Raw genomic sequence first — 19086 nt, forward strand, 5'->3', positions numbered from 1 at the left:
CTTTGTGACCAAAGTACCTTGTGCAAAAAAAGGTATAGACTTTTGTCCCGTGTCTCTGTGGTTCGACCCTGCTTGCCTTGTACTACTTTTTAGTGCATTAAAGCACTGTATTTGGAGTCTATTGTACCCCTTTTATTTGTTGGGTCTGACACACCTAACAATAATATTGCATCAATAGCATATATCAAGTACAAAAGCAACATTTATGAATCCTCGTCTGTGTTAAATATAATCAATCGATAACAATAATAAGTAGAAGTAATATACATGATTGATGTTTACTTCAACAATTGTCCGTTATGTAGGATTAGGGCTAAGTTTTGCTTGCGAAACTATGACAAAATTTGGAAGAGCCATCCTTTACTTTCCTATAGAAAATCTGATGATTAAACAATAATCCTCATAGATCTGCCAATGAAATGGTAATAGTCCTACAACGTTTACACGAGCTTGGACATTGGATAAGTGAATGATGGCTGGCAATGTAGAAAGAAGAGTTTGTATTAAAATCATTAAAGATATCAACATAGAGTAAAATTTTGGGTTGTATAACTACCAATGGTTATATTGTTGAGGATAAGAGCGAACTCCATTTTTCTTGACAAAATGGATCATTTGAATTGAACAACAAGGGCATATTTTAATCTTAAAATTGAACCATTGAACTTTATACCACTCTGATCCATAGTAATTAACTTACCTTTTTTTTTGCAAATTCCTCCTCTACTCGTTGAAACCTCACCGAATATGCATGAATCCTAGCATAATGGACAATAGACCTTCTATAAAAAAAAACCCAATTACTCACTACGGATGAAGAAAAAGCGATGAATCAATAAATAAGGGAGTAGAAACTGACCAATGTTGGTGAGAAGTTTGAAGGACTCGAAAAATACCTGTAATTAGGGATGAAGTGATCGTTCTCACTCAATAGCCTCTCTATTTATATGCATATTTCTTCAAAGTTAAGACCATTTTAGATGTAGGAGGAAGTGATCGTGGGTGGTTCGTATGGGAGGTTTAAGGTGTATTTGTGATATGCAATTGACTAGGAAAGAAATTGGGAAGGAGAACATGATGATCAATTGATGTTTAAGGGCCCATAATACAACAAGGGTAACAATCGGATGTTAGCGAATGTAGGCGATAAAAGAGGATAGATCGAAACAGCAAGGTGAAGTTAGGGATCGTACGATTTTCAGGAGGTGGAAGAAAAACTACTCTATAATTATAAATATGGACTTAACACAGTTAAGATTAAAAGTAGAAAAAAAATTCAACAATTGACCTTCATCAAGTGGTTATCCACTCACCGTTGACAATAAAATATATAATTAGATGTCATGATAACCGAGTAAGAGGTTGGTAACATGATAAATGCCATAAATAAAGAAATCTTGTCAAATTTTGAGCTTTTCTTTAAGAAGTAAAGCTATAATAATAGAATCTAACATCCATCTTTTGGAAGCTAGCTTTTGATTCAAAACAACCCACATAAAAATATCATCCACATTTGAAAATGAAGGAATGTTCAAAACACTCCTAACCCAAATGAGATACCAAAGAGCATTGACAACATCACACCCCCAATGATAGTATGAAAGTTTATCTCCGATGCTTTTATGGAAATTGAACACAAAACAAAGTCAAAATCTTATGCACCATATTTGTATGATTTGGATGTCTATCCAAACATAGTATCCGACATAAAATGTTAACTTTTGTTGCGATAATCGTGTTATACTGAGTTTAAATAGAAGCACGAGGCAAAACGACATCATCTATATACTTACGAGTATCATAAACCGTGAAACTAAGTAACAGGTTTTGCCACAAAATATAAGTTATTTTTTCATAAAAACCGGTCAACGGAAGCGTTAAAAACAACAAGTCTGTTTTTAGGTTATAACAAAACCGAACCATCAATGATCCATTTATAGACGTTAGAATGAAATAAAAACAACCAAAGAGTGTTTTATTATGAAAACCTTTGAAGCCTTTGAACCCACTTGGTTTTGGGGTGTTGATGAAGATAGCAAAAATTCAAGAATATAATTTCTCTATGTGTATTCACCATCAATAGTAAGGCACTTGGAATACTATTTCCTTCTTGTATTCTTAAGTGTCTTAAGCTTCTAAATACTTAACTCAAATAACCACTAAAGGAGAACCCTAGAGGGCTTATAATTGACCAAACTTGCTTCAAAAGAGAGAAGGGTGTAGGAAGAGAGCTAATTTCATTCATAATAGAGAAAAGAAGAAAAACTAGTCAAAAAATCATGAAAAAGCTTTCCTTTTATACTCTCTTGCAAGAAATAGCTTTATATTATAACAACATAAAGTGTTGGTAGTCTTTTAGAAGCATGAGGTACATAAGAAGAAAGTTGACAAGCAATCTCTCTTCTTATAATTATAATTTTGGCCATGCGTCTTGAAATAAGGAGAAATCTTTAATTTTTATAAAATCAAAGTTTATAAAATATAAACTTTGTCTTTTGGTAAAATACAAAAGGATTCAACTAGTCCAAAAGGTTTTGCATGAGTTATTAATTCATACCATATGAAATAATAACTAGTTATACTCTCTTATAATTATTATTTTCACAAAACAATAATAATTCCATAATTAAATACAAGAAATGATATTATTCATTAATAATCATATTAATAATAAACGTAAAAAATGTGCCAACTTGATAAAGGTGTGACCATATATGATTATATATTATTAGAAATATCACTCCATAATGATTCTTAGGCATATAGATTCAACAATCTCCCATTTACACAAGATTCATTACAGGTTGACATAGATACTAGCTGATGTCTAGCAATGATTTACTACCCCTAAGAACATATGATGGGTTCCATCTCATCAACAGCCCATTCCATGAGCTCTAAGCTACATTTGGTACTAAAGGTGTGGTATCGGTAATTCCTTTGTCTTGGACATCATGTTGAACATGAGGTATTGATCGCCATCAATCTCATTTAGTGTTTAAGTTTTAGTAAGGCCTTAGATTCTAAGTCTAAATGAATAATAGGGAACATATCCCATCTTAAGTACATACCCTATCATTGTAGTTCATTTCTTACCTAACAATGGCCCTTATAACTATCTTTTACGGAAGACAATTAAACCAAGTCAAAGCACAATAATTCCTACACTTCAAGTCCCAAATATGTATCTCAAATCTAAGAATATGGTGGTTGTCGAGGCCAACAAAATTAATAACCCTAAATCTTTTACACTAAAATAGTGTATAGTGGTAAATGTGTCGAATCCACGGAGATTGGCTCAAATTGTTACTCAATGAAAATCTCTTTGCAAAGATACTTGTAAAATGACAATAAAAGTAAAAATGAGGGTTTTGGTCTTTTAAAATACTTGAAATAAAACTAGGATTAAACTAAGATTTAAATGGACAATTCAACAAAAACAAGAGTTTGATGTAAAATCAATAAAAGTAAGATGGTTGACTTATGGTGTCCTCACTTTGACTTTTGATGAAAATATCATTAAAATCCAACGGTGTAATACTTGTTTTAAATCCTTAATTTGGCTATAGTAATATAAGAAGCTTGAGATTACATAGACTTTTCTTATTTGTTAAAATAGTCAGAGAAGCTCATAACAATTTCCTTAGTCAAAGTCACAATTTCCATTAAGCAAGTAATTAGTGAAAGTCAACTAGCATTAAGAACCAAAAAGTAACCAAAACCAAGAGGAGTCAAATGATTTCACTTCCATGTTGGAGAAAATGGTTTTATGATTGTATGAAGCAAAACCAACACAAAATCATTTGTTTGCTTTCTAAGTTGAGGATCCTTTACTTAATCAAGAATTTACCCAACTAATCACTATAAAAACATTTAAACTAATGAATAAAAACATACAAGTAGTGATAAGATGTTAAAACAAAAAGCATTCTCATAAAGATTCAAGAACAAGTTCAAGGAGTCTTCAACATTCAACAAAAATTCAAAGGATTCCACAAAAAGTCAACCAAATTTAGTTTAGCCAAGCATGGATAAACTCAAGAAACAAAATAAGAAAAGATTGTACCAAACATTTAACAAGATTTAGAGATGAAAAGATGATGTTCTTCAAGTGTTCTTGGCCTTCAAAACCTTCAAAATCTCCAGAGAAAATGCTCAAAAGTCGGATGCGTAAGTGTGTGAAAAGAGTCTGTGATAACTCAAACTAAAAAAAATGTCTAAATATATATAATTTGACTATATTATTAAAATAATATAATGGTGATTAAGTAGGAGTAAATAGAAAAATTATGGAAATTTAGTTCCAAAACCCATCACTTTGATTAGTGTTATAAATTTGGACTTTTGGGTTAACTAGAAAGGTTACAAACTTGGGCATTATAAAAGGCATGGGAAATGGAGTGTAATGCCCACAAAAAAGTGCAAGAAAGGTTGGGGAAACAAAAGAGAAATCAGGGTTTGAAGTTCGTGAAGGGTTTCAAAGCTATTTTAGAAATTAAGGTATGTCTCTTCGATTTGAGTTTGATTAAGTTGTTTGAGTAGGTTTATAGGATTTGAGTATCTATTTTGGTTCAATCCTATATCTCTTTTCGGCCAAGGAATAATCGAATTCGGTGAAAAACAAATGTTATGTTTTGGTAAAAGAAATTGTGAATTTAAACTTGCTTTATAATAAGTTATTCAAGATTTAGTATATGAATATGTTAGTATGAAATGGAGATGATTAACGGTGGTTTTATAAATTTTATTTGACAACAGTTTTTAAGTTTTACTGTGATAAAATGGTCGAAAACATTTCTATTGTTCGGGTAAAGAAGAAAAGAATCTGGATCTTTTGTTGAAACGGTTACTTTGATGTTTCAAATGATAAAAATGATATTTACATAAATGGTCCCACTATTGTTGATAAGTTGACAATTTTAGTTTTTCACAAATAGTTAACAAATGTGTTACTTGTATATCATAACAAAAGATATAAAAGTAGTCCCTCCAGTTTTTATAATTTGATAATTTTTAGTTTTGTACACCATCACATAAATGGTTGTTATTTTAAATTTGCTACTTTATATTAATGTTAATATTACTTATTGTTATTATTCAAACAAAGTCTTTGTTTTAAGGTTTAGTTATTTTGACATTTGACTATTAAATCTTTTATGGGTAAAACCTCATTAAATGAGAATGACGACACGAAAAGAAAATAAAGAAAAAGATAATAATATTTTTATTAAAGTTGTTACGCACATTCTAATTAATATGATGAAATAATTATTGATTGACCGAAGAAGACATATGTGTGATGTAACCAAAACAAACACATAAGATGTTTATAGGATTAAACCTTAGAAAATAAATGTTGGTTAAATGTAGGGTGCATGTCTGCGGGTAGCGTGACGACATCCGGTTAAGACTAACGCCATCAAGGTGAGTTTTTCTCGTGTTCTGTGGTTGCTCGCACATAAATATTTGTCATGCGTTTATTATGTTGTTTTTATTTATTTATTGACAGTATGTTTTATGATAAGTATGGTTGCTTACAAAATGTTATTTTGGATTTGTTATCTACGGTGCGTGTTTTTTTTGGAGGCATGTTTAGTGGGAACGGGTGGGTGTTTAATCGCCGTGAGCATGACGGATGTGTGTGATCGGCGGGGATGGGAATTGAGATTTATACTCATTTCCTTGGATATTTAAAATACTTGAGTACAATGGATGATAAGTTGTCTCAAGGAGAAGGGAAATGAATCTTTGGTTCTTTCTATGGATAATTAATCGTTCCCCTAAATTATGTCATCGGGTGATATATTTGTTGTATGATTTATTGAACATATATGATAAAACTGTTTGTTTTTAAGTGATGAACATGTATGTGTAACACGAACTCACTAGGCACTAGGCTTACCCATTTAGAAACTTTAAATGTGCGCAACCAGGGAAGTATTTAACAAGTGGTAGTAAGAAGGCTAGGGAGAAAGATTGATCGACAAGACGACAAAGGATTTCCGCAAAGACGTAACACCCGAAGCTCTTCGGTTGAAGACTTTATTTTATTTTATTTTGCTTCCACTGTAGTTTAGTCTGTAAGTAAGTTCCTAATTGATCTTGGGAGATGTTGGAACAATTATTTGTTTTTTAATCTATATATGAAAATTGGGGTGTTACAAGTTGGTATCAGAGCGTGGTTTAAGCAGATTAGGTGTTTCCGTAAACACTTAAGCTTAGACGGAAGGAGCGAGAAGTAACCTAACAACTAATTTAGACCATATCTTACTAGTAGGCATCATCTCCTCAGGGATATCAGAGAGGCTTAGTAAGGTAACACTAGATCGGGAAGACATTCTAACTTGGAGCCGATTTTTCTGCACCCAAAGAAGAACTAAAGACTCCCGTAAACCCTATTTCCAGTTGTGGGTGCGGTTAGGTTTGAGGTAGAGGTAGGCGTAAGGGAAGAGGTCTAGGAGTCATCATAGCACCGGTGTGAGCACAATTGGTGAAATTGAGCTCTAACTCCAATCAAGGTTGTGGTCCGAGTCAAGATTGCGGACAAGGTCGTGCAACAAATATGGTTACGCGAGAATAATTAATTGACGAGATTGATCAAGATACGCAATCTACATTGTCAAATGTAAATGTTCAGGACCGAGATGCACTATAGAATGTGAATGGTGGTAACAAGGTTGATGAAGAGGAAGGCTATGGATATGGTATGTCACTACAATTTCTGACCCTAGTGTTGCACTACGATCGGGAAGATGTAAATGACAAATGATGAGGTAATTGTTACAAGACGTTCATGACTTGTAAACCACAAACGTGTCGCGGGGACGTTGAACAATCATATCATCAATGTGGATCACGGAGATAGAGGAAACATTAGATACCGGTAAGTGTGGAAATAAGGACAATGTGGTTTATGTCGTGACGATGTTTAAAAATGAGGCTTGATACTGATAGGGAGGGTAAAAGCAATTAGGGTGTCACATACAACCAATAGGATCTCATGGGATGAGTTTGCAAGAAACGTTAGATAGATGTTTTGTCCTCGAACGACGATCTAGCAGTTAGAGGAAGCATTCTTGAGACTGGAACAAGGAAATGTGACAGTGATATACTATACTAGCACCGATAAGGATGAAGGAATTTGTTTAGCAGTTGGAGGATCTGCTTGATAAAGTTTTTATTCGATATAGTACATCATCATGGGGTGCACTAGTAGTGCTCATCACGAAAAAAAAGGGACAATATATATGCGCATGGATTACCAAAAGTCAAAGAAGGTGTAAGATCGTTACGAATTACGGAAGATTAATGTTGTCACTTATTCACTAAGTCGTATGTAAGGAAGGAACTAAGTGAGATTTATTTGATGATGATTGATGTAACCTTCGGTGTATTGGGTGGACTGAAGAGGAGTCAGAAGAATCCTCGGTAGAGGAGAAGTGGAAAATTTTTTAGAATTGTTTTCCTAATATATGATGACACGTTTAATGAGGACATGGGTGTATGATAGTCGGGAACATAACTAGTGTAGTGTGACCGGCAGGAGATAGGAAATTGAGACGTTACTCATTTCCTTGGATATTTAAATGCTTGAGCACAACGGACGGGTTGTGCCAAGTGGGAAGGAAAGCGGACCATTGGTTCTTTCTCTGGATATATAAAATGCTCCCTTAAACTGTATCATCGGGTGAAATATACTTGTGGGAAAAGTTATTAATGAGATCATTCGCTTGTCTATTTATGATCAGAACCTTAATTTTATATCATCATATCAGAAGAGTTTACAATGGGAAATGGATTATCTATTGATGAAGTTAATGAATGTGGAGATAAAACTCATGAAAGCACAATGAAAGTAACGGTGTAGGGAAACGTATGAGATAATAAGACCAAATACCCTTATTTGTTTTTTTAGTTCAAATTCCGAGGACGAAATTTTTCGAAGGGGGGAAGTTTGTGATAACTCAAACTAAAAAAATGTCTAAATATATATATAATTTGACTATATTATTAAAATAATATAATGCTGATTAACTAGGAGTAAATAGAGAAATTATGGAATTTTAATTCCAAAACCCATCACTTTGATTAGTGTCATAAATTTGGACTTTTGGGTTAACTAGAAAGGTTACAAACTTGGGAATTATAAAAGACATGGGAAATGGAGTGTAATGCCCACAAAAAAGTGCAAGAAAGGTTGGGGAAACAAAAGAGAAATCGGGGTTTGAAGTTCGTGAAGGTTTTCAAAGCTATTTTAGAAATTAAGGTATGTCTCTTTGATTTGAGTTTGATTAAGTTGTTTGAGTAGGTTTATAGGATTTGAGTATCTATTTTGGTTCAATCCTATATCTCTTTTCGGCCAAGGAATAATCGAATTCGGTGAAAAACAAATGTTATGTTTTGGTAAAAGAAATTGTGAATTTAAACTTGCTTTATAATAAGTTATTCAAGATTTAGTATATGAATATGTTAGTATGAAATGGAGATGATTAACGGTGGTTTTATAAATTTTATTTGACAATAGTTTTTAAGTTTTACTGTGATAAAATGGTCGAAAACGTTTCTATTGTTCGGGTAAAAAAGAAAAGAATCTGGATCTTTTGTTGAAACAGTTACTTTGATGTTTCAAATGATAAAAATGATATTTACATAAATGGTCTCACTATTGTTGATAAGTTGACAATTTTAGTTTTTCACAAATAGATAACAAACGTGTTACTTGTGTATCATAACAAAAGATATAAAAGTAGTCCCTCCAGTTTTTATAATTTGACAATTTTTAGTTTTGTACACCATCACATAAATGGTTGTTATTTTAAATTTGCTACTTTATATTGATGTTAATATTACTTATTGTTATTATTCAAACAAAGTCTTTGTTTTAAGATTTAGTTATTTTGACATTTGACTATTAAATCTTTTATGGGTAAAACCTCATTAAATGATAATGACGACACGAAAAGAAAATGAAGAAAAAGATAATAATATTTTTATTAAAGTTGTTACGCACATTCTAATTAATATGATGAAATAATTATTGATTGACCGAAGGAGACATATGTGTGATGTAACCAAAACAAACACATAAGATGTTTATAGGATTAAACCTTAGAAAATAAATGTTGGTTAAATGTAGGGTGCATGTCTGTGGGTAGCGTGACGATATCCGGTTAAGACTAACGCCATCAATGTGAATTTTTCTCGTGTTCTGTGGTTGCTTACACATAAATGTTTGTCATGTGTTTATTATGTTGTTTTTATTTATTTATTGACAGTATGTTTTATGATAAGTATGGTTGCATACAAAATATTATTTTGGATTTGTTATCTACGGTGTAAATTGTATGACAAAAAAAATATCAAAATGTATTTTTTTTAAACTATATGTAAATTGTATGACAAAAAAATATGTCATGTATAACCATTTAGTTGGAGGTTATTCATTTATATGACAATTTATTGGTGGTTATTAATAAATTACAAACACTCCGTTAAATGATGTTGTAGAATAATAGTTTTTATTATAAGTAAAGTTTTTAGTATTAAAATCGGTGGTATTTAAATTTTAAATTGTCTAAAATTTACAAATTTATCTTTTATTTCTAGTCATTTATTAGAATATAAGATATTATAGATTAAAGATATTATTATAAACACTCTATATAAACTTGATTCATAGATAAGATACACATAGTATTTATTTTAGAAAAAAAAAAATGATAGTATCATCTACGTCTTTTATTATTATTATTTTTTTGTCCAGATGCTATAATGCTTTTTTTAGGAGAGGCTCTAATAGTTAGGAAAAAAATCTACGTATTGATTTGAATTAAAAGCCAAAGACCCAAACAATATAGTATATAATAAATTTAAATTATTTTTTCTGTATCCAAGAAAATAAGAAATAGAAAATATAGGTTCATTAATAGAAGAGGATGTTTATAGGTTAACACCCAGTCAAAAATGTTTAAAATATGATGGGTTGTAAGGCTGGAGGGAGCGGTGTCACCGAAACCGCACTTCCTCCCCAGTCACATAAGCGTCATGTCACTTTTTACTACTCAAGTGTGGTTTCTTGCCACATTTTTCATTTTTCTTTATTTTTTTGTTTTTTTTAATATTTTAATTTAATAAAACTTCTTTTTTTTTTTGAACTATTTTAATTTAATATAACTTCTATTTTAATAAATAAAAACATAATTCTTAATTACTTGAAAATTATAAAAAAAAAAACAGTACATTGCTTACAAAAAAAAAAAAAAAAAAAAAAAAAACCACACACATGACATTTAAATAATCCTAGATACTTAAAAAACATAAATAAAATAACTAAAGGAAACTACATAAAGTCGTTCTCCGAGAACTCGTCTTCGGGGTTATCCGGTGGATCCAAATTAAGGTTAATGTTTTGAACCCCGTAAATGTGTTGTACCAAGTCATTGCGAAGATTGTGAATGTTTCAGTGCAACGTATCTCTGCTCTCTTGTTTATATACTCTCCGCCATCAATTTCTATTGGCTGTGTCTTTGGTATGATTTTTTCCTCGTCAAACGCACATATCACTCTTCCTTCGTCTTCAATAATTATGTTATGCAATATAATATATGTATACATGATTTCTTGAAGTTTTTCCTCGCCCAAATAAGCTGTTGGTTTTTTCAATATGAACCACCGTTTCTTCAGAGCTTCAAAAACACGCTCAACATCCTTCCTAGCTCTTTCTTGAGCTCTCTTGAATTTCTTTCGTCTAGTACCATGTGGAGCTGAAAACGATTTAACAAACACAGCATACTCAGGATAGATTCCATCGACCAGATAATAACCATACTTATATGGCGTTCCACGCACTTGAAAAGAAGAATCTGGTGCGAATCCATCGTATATGTTGTTAAATATTTGTGAATGGTTAAGAACGTTGATATCGTTAATCGAACCAGGAGAACCAAAAAAAGCATGCCAAATCCACATATCTTGTGATGCAACTGCTTCAAGTATGACCGTTGGGTGACCATGATCACCTTGGGTAAATTGCCCATGATATGCTGTAAGGCAATTTTCCCATGCTCAATGGCGACAATCTAAGCTTCCTAGCATTCCAGGAAACCGATGCATACTAGCATGATGAGTTTGCAATTGCAGGATGTCATTACGTGTAGGCTTACGTAAATATTTTGGACCATAAAACTGAATCACTGTTTTGCAGAAAAAATGGAGACCGTCTCGTGCTATCCTAGCAGACATCCTAAAACGTTTGTCTAACGCATCAGGCGGAATGCCATATGCTAACTGACGAAGTGCGGCCGTGCATTTTTGTAACGGAGTGAAACCGAGTGTACCTCTAGCATCGTAGCGTTGTTGGAAAAAACTGCACTCCCTCGTTACATCTTCAACTATACGTTCGAATAAACCTTTGAGCATTCTGAAGCGCCTACGAAAATAATACCCTTGGTAAGTGGCATTCTCTGCAAAATAGTCTTGCATCAAACGTTGGTTGGCTTCTTCACGATTTCTGTAAATATATCTTCGTGTTCTCTGTTGAGAACTTGCAGTTGTGTTGTTACATACAACGTTGTATGTTTGTTCCGCCATTTGAACACACGCAATAACGGTATCAAAAATAGTCTGAAATTCTTCAGAAGATGAAGAAGATGATATTTTTGGAAGAGTGGTGATTTAAAAAAAAAAAAAAAAAAAAAAAAATTGAGAGAGAGGAGATTGTTTTGTGAAAAAAAAAATTAAGTTGATATGTGTATATATAGGAAAGAAAAAGCAAAAGAAAAAAATAAGAAAAGAAAATTGCCAGAATATTGCATTCAACGGTCAAAAGATGACCAACCAATAAGAATTCACGGTCTTCAAGGGCCGCACCGCGGTCTTAACCGCAGGAAACCGCACCTTAGAGGCGGTGTTCCATGATGAAGTGGCAGCTAACCGCGGTTTGGGACCGCACCACACCGTGTAGCCTAATAAGGCAGTCTATATATAATTCTCATTTTTATTTGTTTTTTTGAAAAATTGTCTTGCAAACACAAAGTCAAAATAAGCTATCATTAGAAATAAATCTCATATATATATATATATATATGGAAAAGTGAATATACCCTTAAAGGTATATAAGCTTAAGTACCTAAACTTACCATAGTATATCGTTTTGTATTATATATTTAAATTGTAATTGTCTAATTGTTCTTATAATTCAACTTATAACTTGATTACTTCTAAGATCTTTATAAATTTCACATTTATCTTCCTTTTACATACTTTTCATTTTCAACTATAATATATATAGCCTAGTAGGTGTTCGACAAAAAAATATGATATAAGAGGAAGATAATAGTGAAATTTCAAATATCTTCAATGTAAATCAAGTTAGGGGTTGAAGTTTAAGAACATTGTTATAAATATATCTAACAAAACTACTAATTATTGTAAGTTTGGGTACCTAAGCTTATATACTCTTAAAGGTATATTCACTTTTCCCATATATATATATATATATATATATATATATATATATATATATATATATATATATATATATATATATATATATATATATATATATATATATATATATATATATATATATATATATATATATAACATTAAATGCCTACATTTAGTTTTCTCTTTTATAAAAAAATGTTTCAATTTACATATTTTCTCGCACCATATGAATAGCCGAAAATCTTGTTTTATTCTGATTGAGAATTTGAGTTTATATATATACTTCCAAAAGATGAAACAAACATCTTTACTAGAAATTGTCTAAACAATAAAAGCGATGCATATCTAGCTAGTGAATGCACATATACATTTGTGATCTTGATTTGCTAATAAATGGTTATCATTAACATGTATAACATCTGGTTGGTTACTTGGTTTAGTGCATTTTCTTTGTTGTGGTTTTTCATTTTTAATAAATTTGATATTACAAAAAGAACATTTCTGAATGTTGGGTATATATATATATATATATATATATATATATATATATATATATATATATATATATATATATATATATATATATATATATATATATATATATATATATATATATATATATATATATATATATATATATATATATATAGGGTAAAGTGAATATACCTAACAACTTTATATAAGTTTAGGTATCTAACCTTATCAAACTACGTCATTTTGTATTAAATTTTCATTGCAATTATCTAAGGTTCTTAAACTTCATCCCTAAACTTGATTTACTTCAAAAAAATTTGGAAATTCATCATTATATTTCTCCTACATCCTTTCATTTGTAGCGGTAGGATACGAAACCCATAAGGTGGTATCCAATAGAAAGACGTGATGTAAAAGAAATATATTGGTGAAAGTCCAAAGATTTTGAAAGTAATCAAGTTGTGGGGTTGAATTTTAAGAATCTTAGGCAATTACAATGTAAATATGATACAAACCGATGTAGTATTATAGAGTTAGGTACCTAAGTTTATATAAGGTTGTTAGGTATATTCACTTTACCCACATATATATATATATATATATATATATATATATATATATATATATATATATATATATATATATATACTAGCAGCGTACCCGCGCAAAGCGGCGGTGTGTGTAAATTTTTTCGGTGATATGTTTCATCTACAAAAATGTTATGTTACAAAAGAAAGTACATGTCGAAGACAAAATAATCAAACTATGGTGTTATTTGGGAGATGAAGTCATTTTTTATTCCTAGACGGTGAGCTTTATAGCAGACGAGGGAACAAAGAGGTATCTGCGATTGGAGGGATATTTAAATTAACATGCTAAATTTAAGGATATCGAAAAGGGTTCAAAATTTGAATGAATCCGGGATTTGAGGGAACCATATCAAATTGCTGAGAAATATAAGGAGATTTGATGATAAATATTTGAATTCAAAATGTGGTTAAAATTTAATATTATTTTATTAATAGCTAGTTGTACTATCAGTTTCATCATTTGGACGTCTTAAAAAAATATTATTATTATAATCAATCTATTTTTAGAAATAGTTAGATTTCTTTTATAAGATAGTAAAGATATATATATATAAACACAGAGAGATACACACGAAGACGCAGGAATCTTTATTTGGAACATTAAGTTTATTAAAAATAATAAACAACAATAAAATAAATGAATAAAAAATAAAATAAAACAAAATCTAGTTTTTTTTTTATACTCTATTCCTCACTATAGACATTTCATTCGTATCAAATCCTCTCTCTCTCTCTCTCTCTCTCTCTCTATATATATATATATATATATATATATATATATATATATATATATATATATATATATATATATATATATATATATGGAAAAATTCAAAAATTCTTTTTTTAAATATTATTTTCAGAACTTGAATTAATTAAAAAAAATTAGAAAATAATAAAAAAAAGTCAAAAAATTTGTCTAACGGTTTTACAAAATTAAACCGTCTCAAATGAACCTAACCTTATATATATATATATATATATATATATATATATATATATATATATATATATAAAAGTGTTCTTTCCCCTCCTTTGGTATACATTATGGGATCATTATTAGCTGGAAACGAAAATCATGAGCTATATATTTGTTTTAGTGTCGGAGCACAAAATCATACTGTTGCTATTGATGTCACATGCAATTGTAACGACTTAATTAATGTGTAACATGCTTAAAGTCGGTCTCAAGTTTAGGAGTGTTGTAAGCTCACAAATTTAAAATAACACGGAACACCTCTAGTATATATTTGTATTTATTTGGTCTATAATTTATAATTTAAAAGTAGTTTAGTATATATTTGTATTTATTTGGTTTATATATACCCAACATCCAGGCAGGTGCTTCATCAAATTTAGCTTTATTCTTTCTGCTCGCATTCAAGATAATAACACACAAATCATGCAAATTCTTCACATGAACAAAGGAGAAGGAGAGACCAGTTACGCCAAAAATTCAGTGGTTCAGGTAAGTAGGTAACCCTACATAATCAGTAATCAAATCTTTTCATGAATTTACGATGTACCTACAATTTACAACAACAAATGATCGCAGAAGAAGATAATATCAGTTGCTACTTTAATGGTGGAAGCCGCCGTTGTTAATATCTTGAGGGAGATACAGCCGGAGAGCATGGGGTTTGCGGACCTAGGATGCTCATCTGGACCCAACTCCTTGACCGTGGTCTCTCAGATGATCCATGCGGTGGATGCTACTTGCCATCAGATGGGTCGATCTTTACCTGAACTAAAGGTGTTGCTGAACGATCTCCCTGGCAATGACTTCAACCATGTGTTTGAGTTATTGCCAGAGCTTTACAGGAAACTGAAGGATGATTATGGTATTCATGAAGGCTGTTACGTTTCGGGTGTGCCTGGTTCGTTTTACGGCAGGTTGTTTCCTGTCCGGAGTCTTCACTTCGTCCATTCTTCTTCAAGCCTCCACTGGCTCTCTCAGGTTTGTTCGTAATCTAACAGTGCAAACTTTGATCATCGAGTAAGGTTTGTTACATAGAAAGAAGAATATATGTAACTAAGTAGGTCATGGTATACAAACGTACATATTCTAATAGACCAAACAGAAGTATACGATGAGAGACCAAACAGTATACGATGTCGAGAGACCAAACAGTAGTACTCAGAAATCATATGATTAGGATTTAGGGGACATTTATTATTGGACCAGTCATCCACAACGACTTTGCATGGGAACCACATATTACTATACACATAATATGATTAATACAACTCAAAATCTAGGAAAGTTCGCACTATCAATTTAATTATCGTGTATTTTTCAACTTGATTAAACTATTAAATTAATTTTATCATTCGAAAATACTATTTCCTTCGAGCTACTAATATCGGTAAAATACAAGAAAACAAAATCATATGCTAATTACACTTTATCAATTTACACTCTGCTTCCGAGTTCATTAAAGGAAAGAAAAGAAAAAAGAAAGGAAACCAAAAGAATAAAGTATTCCGTGCTCCCGAGTTCAAAAAAAAGTAAAAGAAAGTATTCATTTTAGGTGCTTCCGAGTTGAAAGGAAAAGAAAAGAAAGTAAAAAAAAAAAAAAACAACTATATTCTTTATGTTATTGAGTAAATATTAAGTTGTTACAACCCCACATCCCCACATCCATAAATTCCAACCTTTTGTAACAACAGAGTAACAACACAGACTAACCAAAAAAAAAGCAGAAGGTAGAAGTCGTAACAGAAGGCACAAGGCAGAAGGCATCATTCAGTTTGTAACAATCACCCAATAACAAAATCATAACATAAATCAAGTTTGTAACAAACAGAAGGCAGAAGCCGATCAGGTAGAATAGATGACAGAAGAATAACAAAAAAAAAAAAAAAGAAGAAGAAATTGCAAACCAGTTTGTAGTTTGTAACAGAGAAGAATACGATCAATAAGGTAGAATAGAAGAAAAGAACGTATCCTTTTATTATTAGGATAAAGGGTATTTTCGTCATAATCCAACATTTTATCTTCTAGACGTTTCTTTCTCTCCAATTCCAACCATTTTGGGAGGAAAGTTTGGAACGACACAAATCCTCTCAAATATGTTCTCTTCTTCTCTTCTCTTCTAAAAAAAAAAACAAGAGAGCAACCAAACTTCTCTGTTTTCCTTCCAAATCCTCTCACTTCCATTCTCTTCTTTCGTTAAGTGATACTCAGGAGCGGGTGTTAATGGCTAAACTCTATTACTAAATTAATAAATATACTTAAACAAAACGATAATTATACTAGCTAGAATTCTCATTATTATTGTTAGGTGATGTTTCTTTTTATAAAAAAACATCTTCAGGCCTCTTATTGGTGGGCGGTGCAACACACGCATAACACTTTTAATCTCGCAGTTGTTTGTTTTTTAGAAGTATTCAGAGTAAAAAACATATGTGCATGTTCTGTTTGACGCAATACTTGTATTGTCTCTTCCACTCTCTTCCAACCATTTCTTCTTTCTTTTTTCTTACTGAAATGTTGATTATATGTTGCTAAAATTTTATTTTACTTTTTTTTTTGTTTATTATTGTTGAATTCTTTTTTTTATGATTTTTTATATTGAATAATGATAATTTCTTGATGAAATATAATTATTTTTCATTAAACTATATTTTTTTTATTGAAATATCATTACTTTTTGCTGAAAAATCAATGTCATACATTATTAATTTTTTTGTATTAAAAAACTATTTCGATTTATAAAATCAGTTTATTTTATTTTTTTTAATATCTGCAACAACATGCAAATGTTAAAAAAACAAACACACTTCTTATTAAAATCTGCAGTCATTTAATACACCTCTTTTATTGTAAAGTGTTGCAAAAGTGATCCGCAGACTTTATGAATTTTTGTTTCAAAAAAACAAACAACTTAGTGTTGTTATAATTATAGTTATAATAACTATTCTTATTTTTTATTTGTTATTACTATCATAGCTATAAGTATTATTATGATTATTAATATCATAGTTTTTTAGTTTTTCTTAAGAAAAAGTTAAATGGGGTAAAAGGATAAAATGATAAATGTTTCTTTTTTATATTTTTAAGTTTAAATTATCGGATAATAGAGAAAAATAACAGTTTCTTTAAAAGTAATTAGAAATACTTTATTACTTTAACGTGAATTAAAAAAAAATTAAAAAAAAAAAAAAAAAAAAAAAAAAAAAAAAAAAAAAAAAAAAAACCTTCATTAGTAAAATACAGAAACCTATGATGTAGTGATGTTCTTGATTTTGTCCATTAATTAGATTGGTAATATATGTAAAGATTCCGAAATTAATTTGATTAGGTACCATTAAGTTTAGGAGCCGGTGCTGGAACCCATTTGAATAAAGAGAAGATATACATATCCAAGAGTAGCTCCACGAGTGTAATAGAAGCATACCAACAACAGTTTCATGAAGATTTCTCGTTGTTTTTGAGATCGCGTGCCAAAGAAATGATTATCAAGGGACGAATGGTTTTGTCATTCATGGGTCGGATGTCTCTTGACCCTTTTGCAGACGAGGCTTGCTACCAATGGGAACTTCTAGCTCGAGCTTTAATGAGCTTAGCCTCCCATGTATGTACATTTCTCCCTCTTAAATACACTACTAAAAATTGATGCATCAACCACATGTTCAATTTGTTGCAAAATTGGATCATTAGCAACAGATTAACACATGATTTTATTGAAAGAATTGCAACGGAATTAGATATACGTTGTTAATTTTCTGTCAATCAATCCCTAATTCCTATTTCAGTCTGTATCTAATGCCAAGACTTCTAGTAGTGACATGCATGCACACCAGGATCTTCGGCTTTTATGTTATACTAAAGAGTTACTATGTGTATATATTGTTGTAGGGACTTGTTGAAAAGGAGATGATAGATTCCTTCAATGCTCCTTACTATGCACCTAGCCCGAAAGAAGTGGAAAGTGAGGTCGACAAAGAAGGATCATTTGTGATGTGTGATGTTAAAGCGTTTGAGATAGAATGGGATGTTAGTGATTCGAGAACCCTTAAGGAGTCAACTGGCCATCGAGTGGCTAAGACTATTCGAGCAGTAGTGGAGCCAATGTTGGAAAGTCATTTCCATCTTGGGACCGACATGATGGATGATCTGTTTCGAAGATATGCTACAATCATCGATGATTGCCGTTCGGAAAGAAAATTCAAGTATACTAATTTGGTTGTTTCTTTCATAAAAAAAGGTTGATCACAATGTGTTCCTCTTTTTGTCTTGGAATTGAAGGAACTTTTTTTTCTTTAAAAACAAGAAATAAATTTACAGACCACCAATAATTAAATTAAATAATACAACAGCATCATAATTCATAACTTACCAAAAAGTCTTCTTCATTATTTTGTTGTAGACTCGGGACCACAATCTGACAACAGTTTCGAATATCATGTTTTCAAAATTAACTTAATAAATGGAATAAGAAAATGTATCAAAAATTGTACAATAAAGTTTGCAACATGTAGGTGGATCGTTCAGTCTCATGAGTCCTTCACATCATCTATTTTTCTCGTGTTAAATGTTGGTTATCTATTTGTTCATATTCAATACAACAAA

General features: G+C 31.0%; 2 protein-coding genes and 1 long non-coding RNA gene across 3 annotated transcripts; 1 reads left to right on the forward strand and 2 right to left on the reverse strand.

Moving 5' to 3' along the window:
• Positions 1-260: 260 nt before the first annotated feature.
• LOC145048349 (uncharacterized) lies at positions 261-1039 on the reverse strand. The gene is made up of 3 exons (XR_013682811.1): positions 897-1039; positions 701-782; positions 261-476 (listed from the first exon to the last, which is right to left on the reverse strand). It is a non-coding gene; the product is annotated as an uncharacterized LOC145048349 (long non-coding RNA).
• A 9290-nt stretch (positions 1040-10329) lies between these two features.
• LOC145002830 (uncharacterized) lies at positions 10330-11589 on the reverse strand. The gene is made up of 2 exons (XM_078962023.1): positions 11163-11589; positions 10330-11042 (listed from the first exon to the last, which is right to left on the reverse strand). The coding sequence occupies exons 1-2, from the start codon at positions 11587-11589 to the stop codon at positions 10330-10332; spliced, it is 1140 nt and encodes a 379-aa protein (XP_078818149.1).
• A 3261-nt stretch (positions 11590-14850) lies between these two features.
• Positions 14851-18771, forward strand: JMT (jasmonic acid carboxyl methyltransferase). The gene is made up of 4 exons (XM_078996819.1): positions 14851-14979; positions 15067-15468; positions 17816-18088; positions 18373-18771. The coding sequence occupies exons 1-4, from the start codon at positions 14914-14916 to the stop codon at positions 18724-18726; spliced, it is 1095 nt and encodes a 364-aa protein (XP_078852945.1). The 5' UTR covers positions 14851-14913; the 3' UTR covers positions 18727-18771.
• Positions 18772-19086: the final 315 nt, after the last annotated feature.

The sequence above is a fragment of the Lactuca saligna genome, chromosome 1 (assembly GCF_052625555.1).
Source record: "Lactuca saligna cultivar CGN05327 chromosome 1, ASM5262555v1, whole genome shotgun sequence".
In the NCBI taxonomy this organism is placed as follows: Eukaryota; Viridiplantae; Streptophyta; class Magnoliopsida; order Asterales; family Asteraceae; genus Lactuca; species Lactuca saligna.

Excerpts from the sequence above, each read along its gene's own strand:
- LOC145002830 (XM_078962023.1), bottom strand. The coding sequence starts at position 11,589 with ATGGCGGAACAAACATACAACGTTGTATGTAACAACACAACTGCAAGT. Across the intron at positions 11,043-11,162 it reads TTATGGTCCAAAATATTTAC|CATATCATGGGCAATTTACC; the intron begins GTAAGCCTACAC and ends ATTGCCTTACAG.
- JMT (XM_078996819.1), top strand. The coding sequence starts at position 14,914 with ATGCAAATTCTTCACATGAACAAAGGAGAAGGAGAGACCAGTTACGCC. Across the intron at positions 14,980-15,066 it reads CCAAAAATTCAGTGGTTCAG|AAGAAGATAATATCAGTTGC; the intron begins GTAAGTAGGTAA and ends AAATGATCGCAG. Across the intron at positions 15,469-17,815 it reads GCCTCCACTGGCTCTCTCAG|GTACCATTAAGTTTAGGAGC; the intron begins GTTTGTTCGTAA and ends TAATTTGATTAG.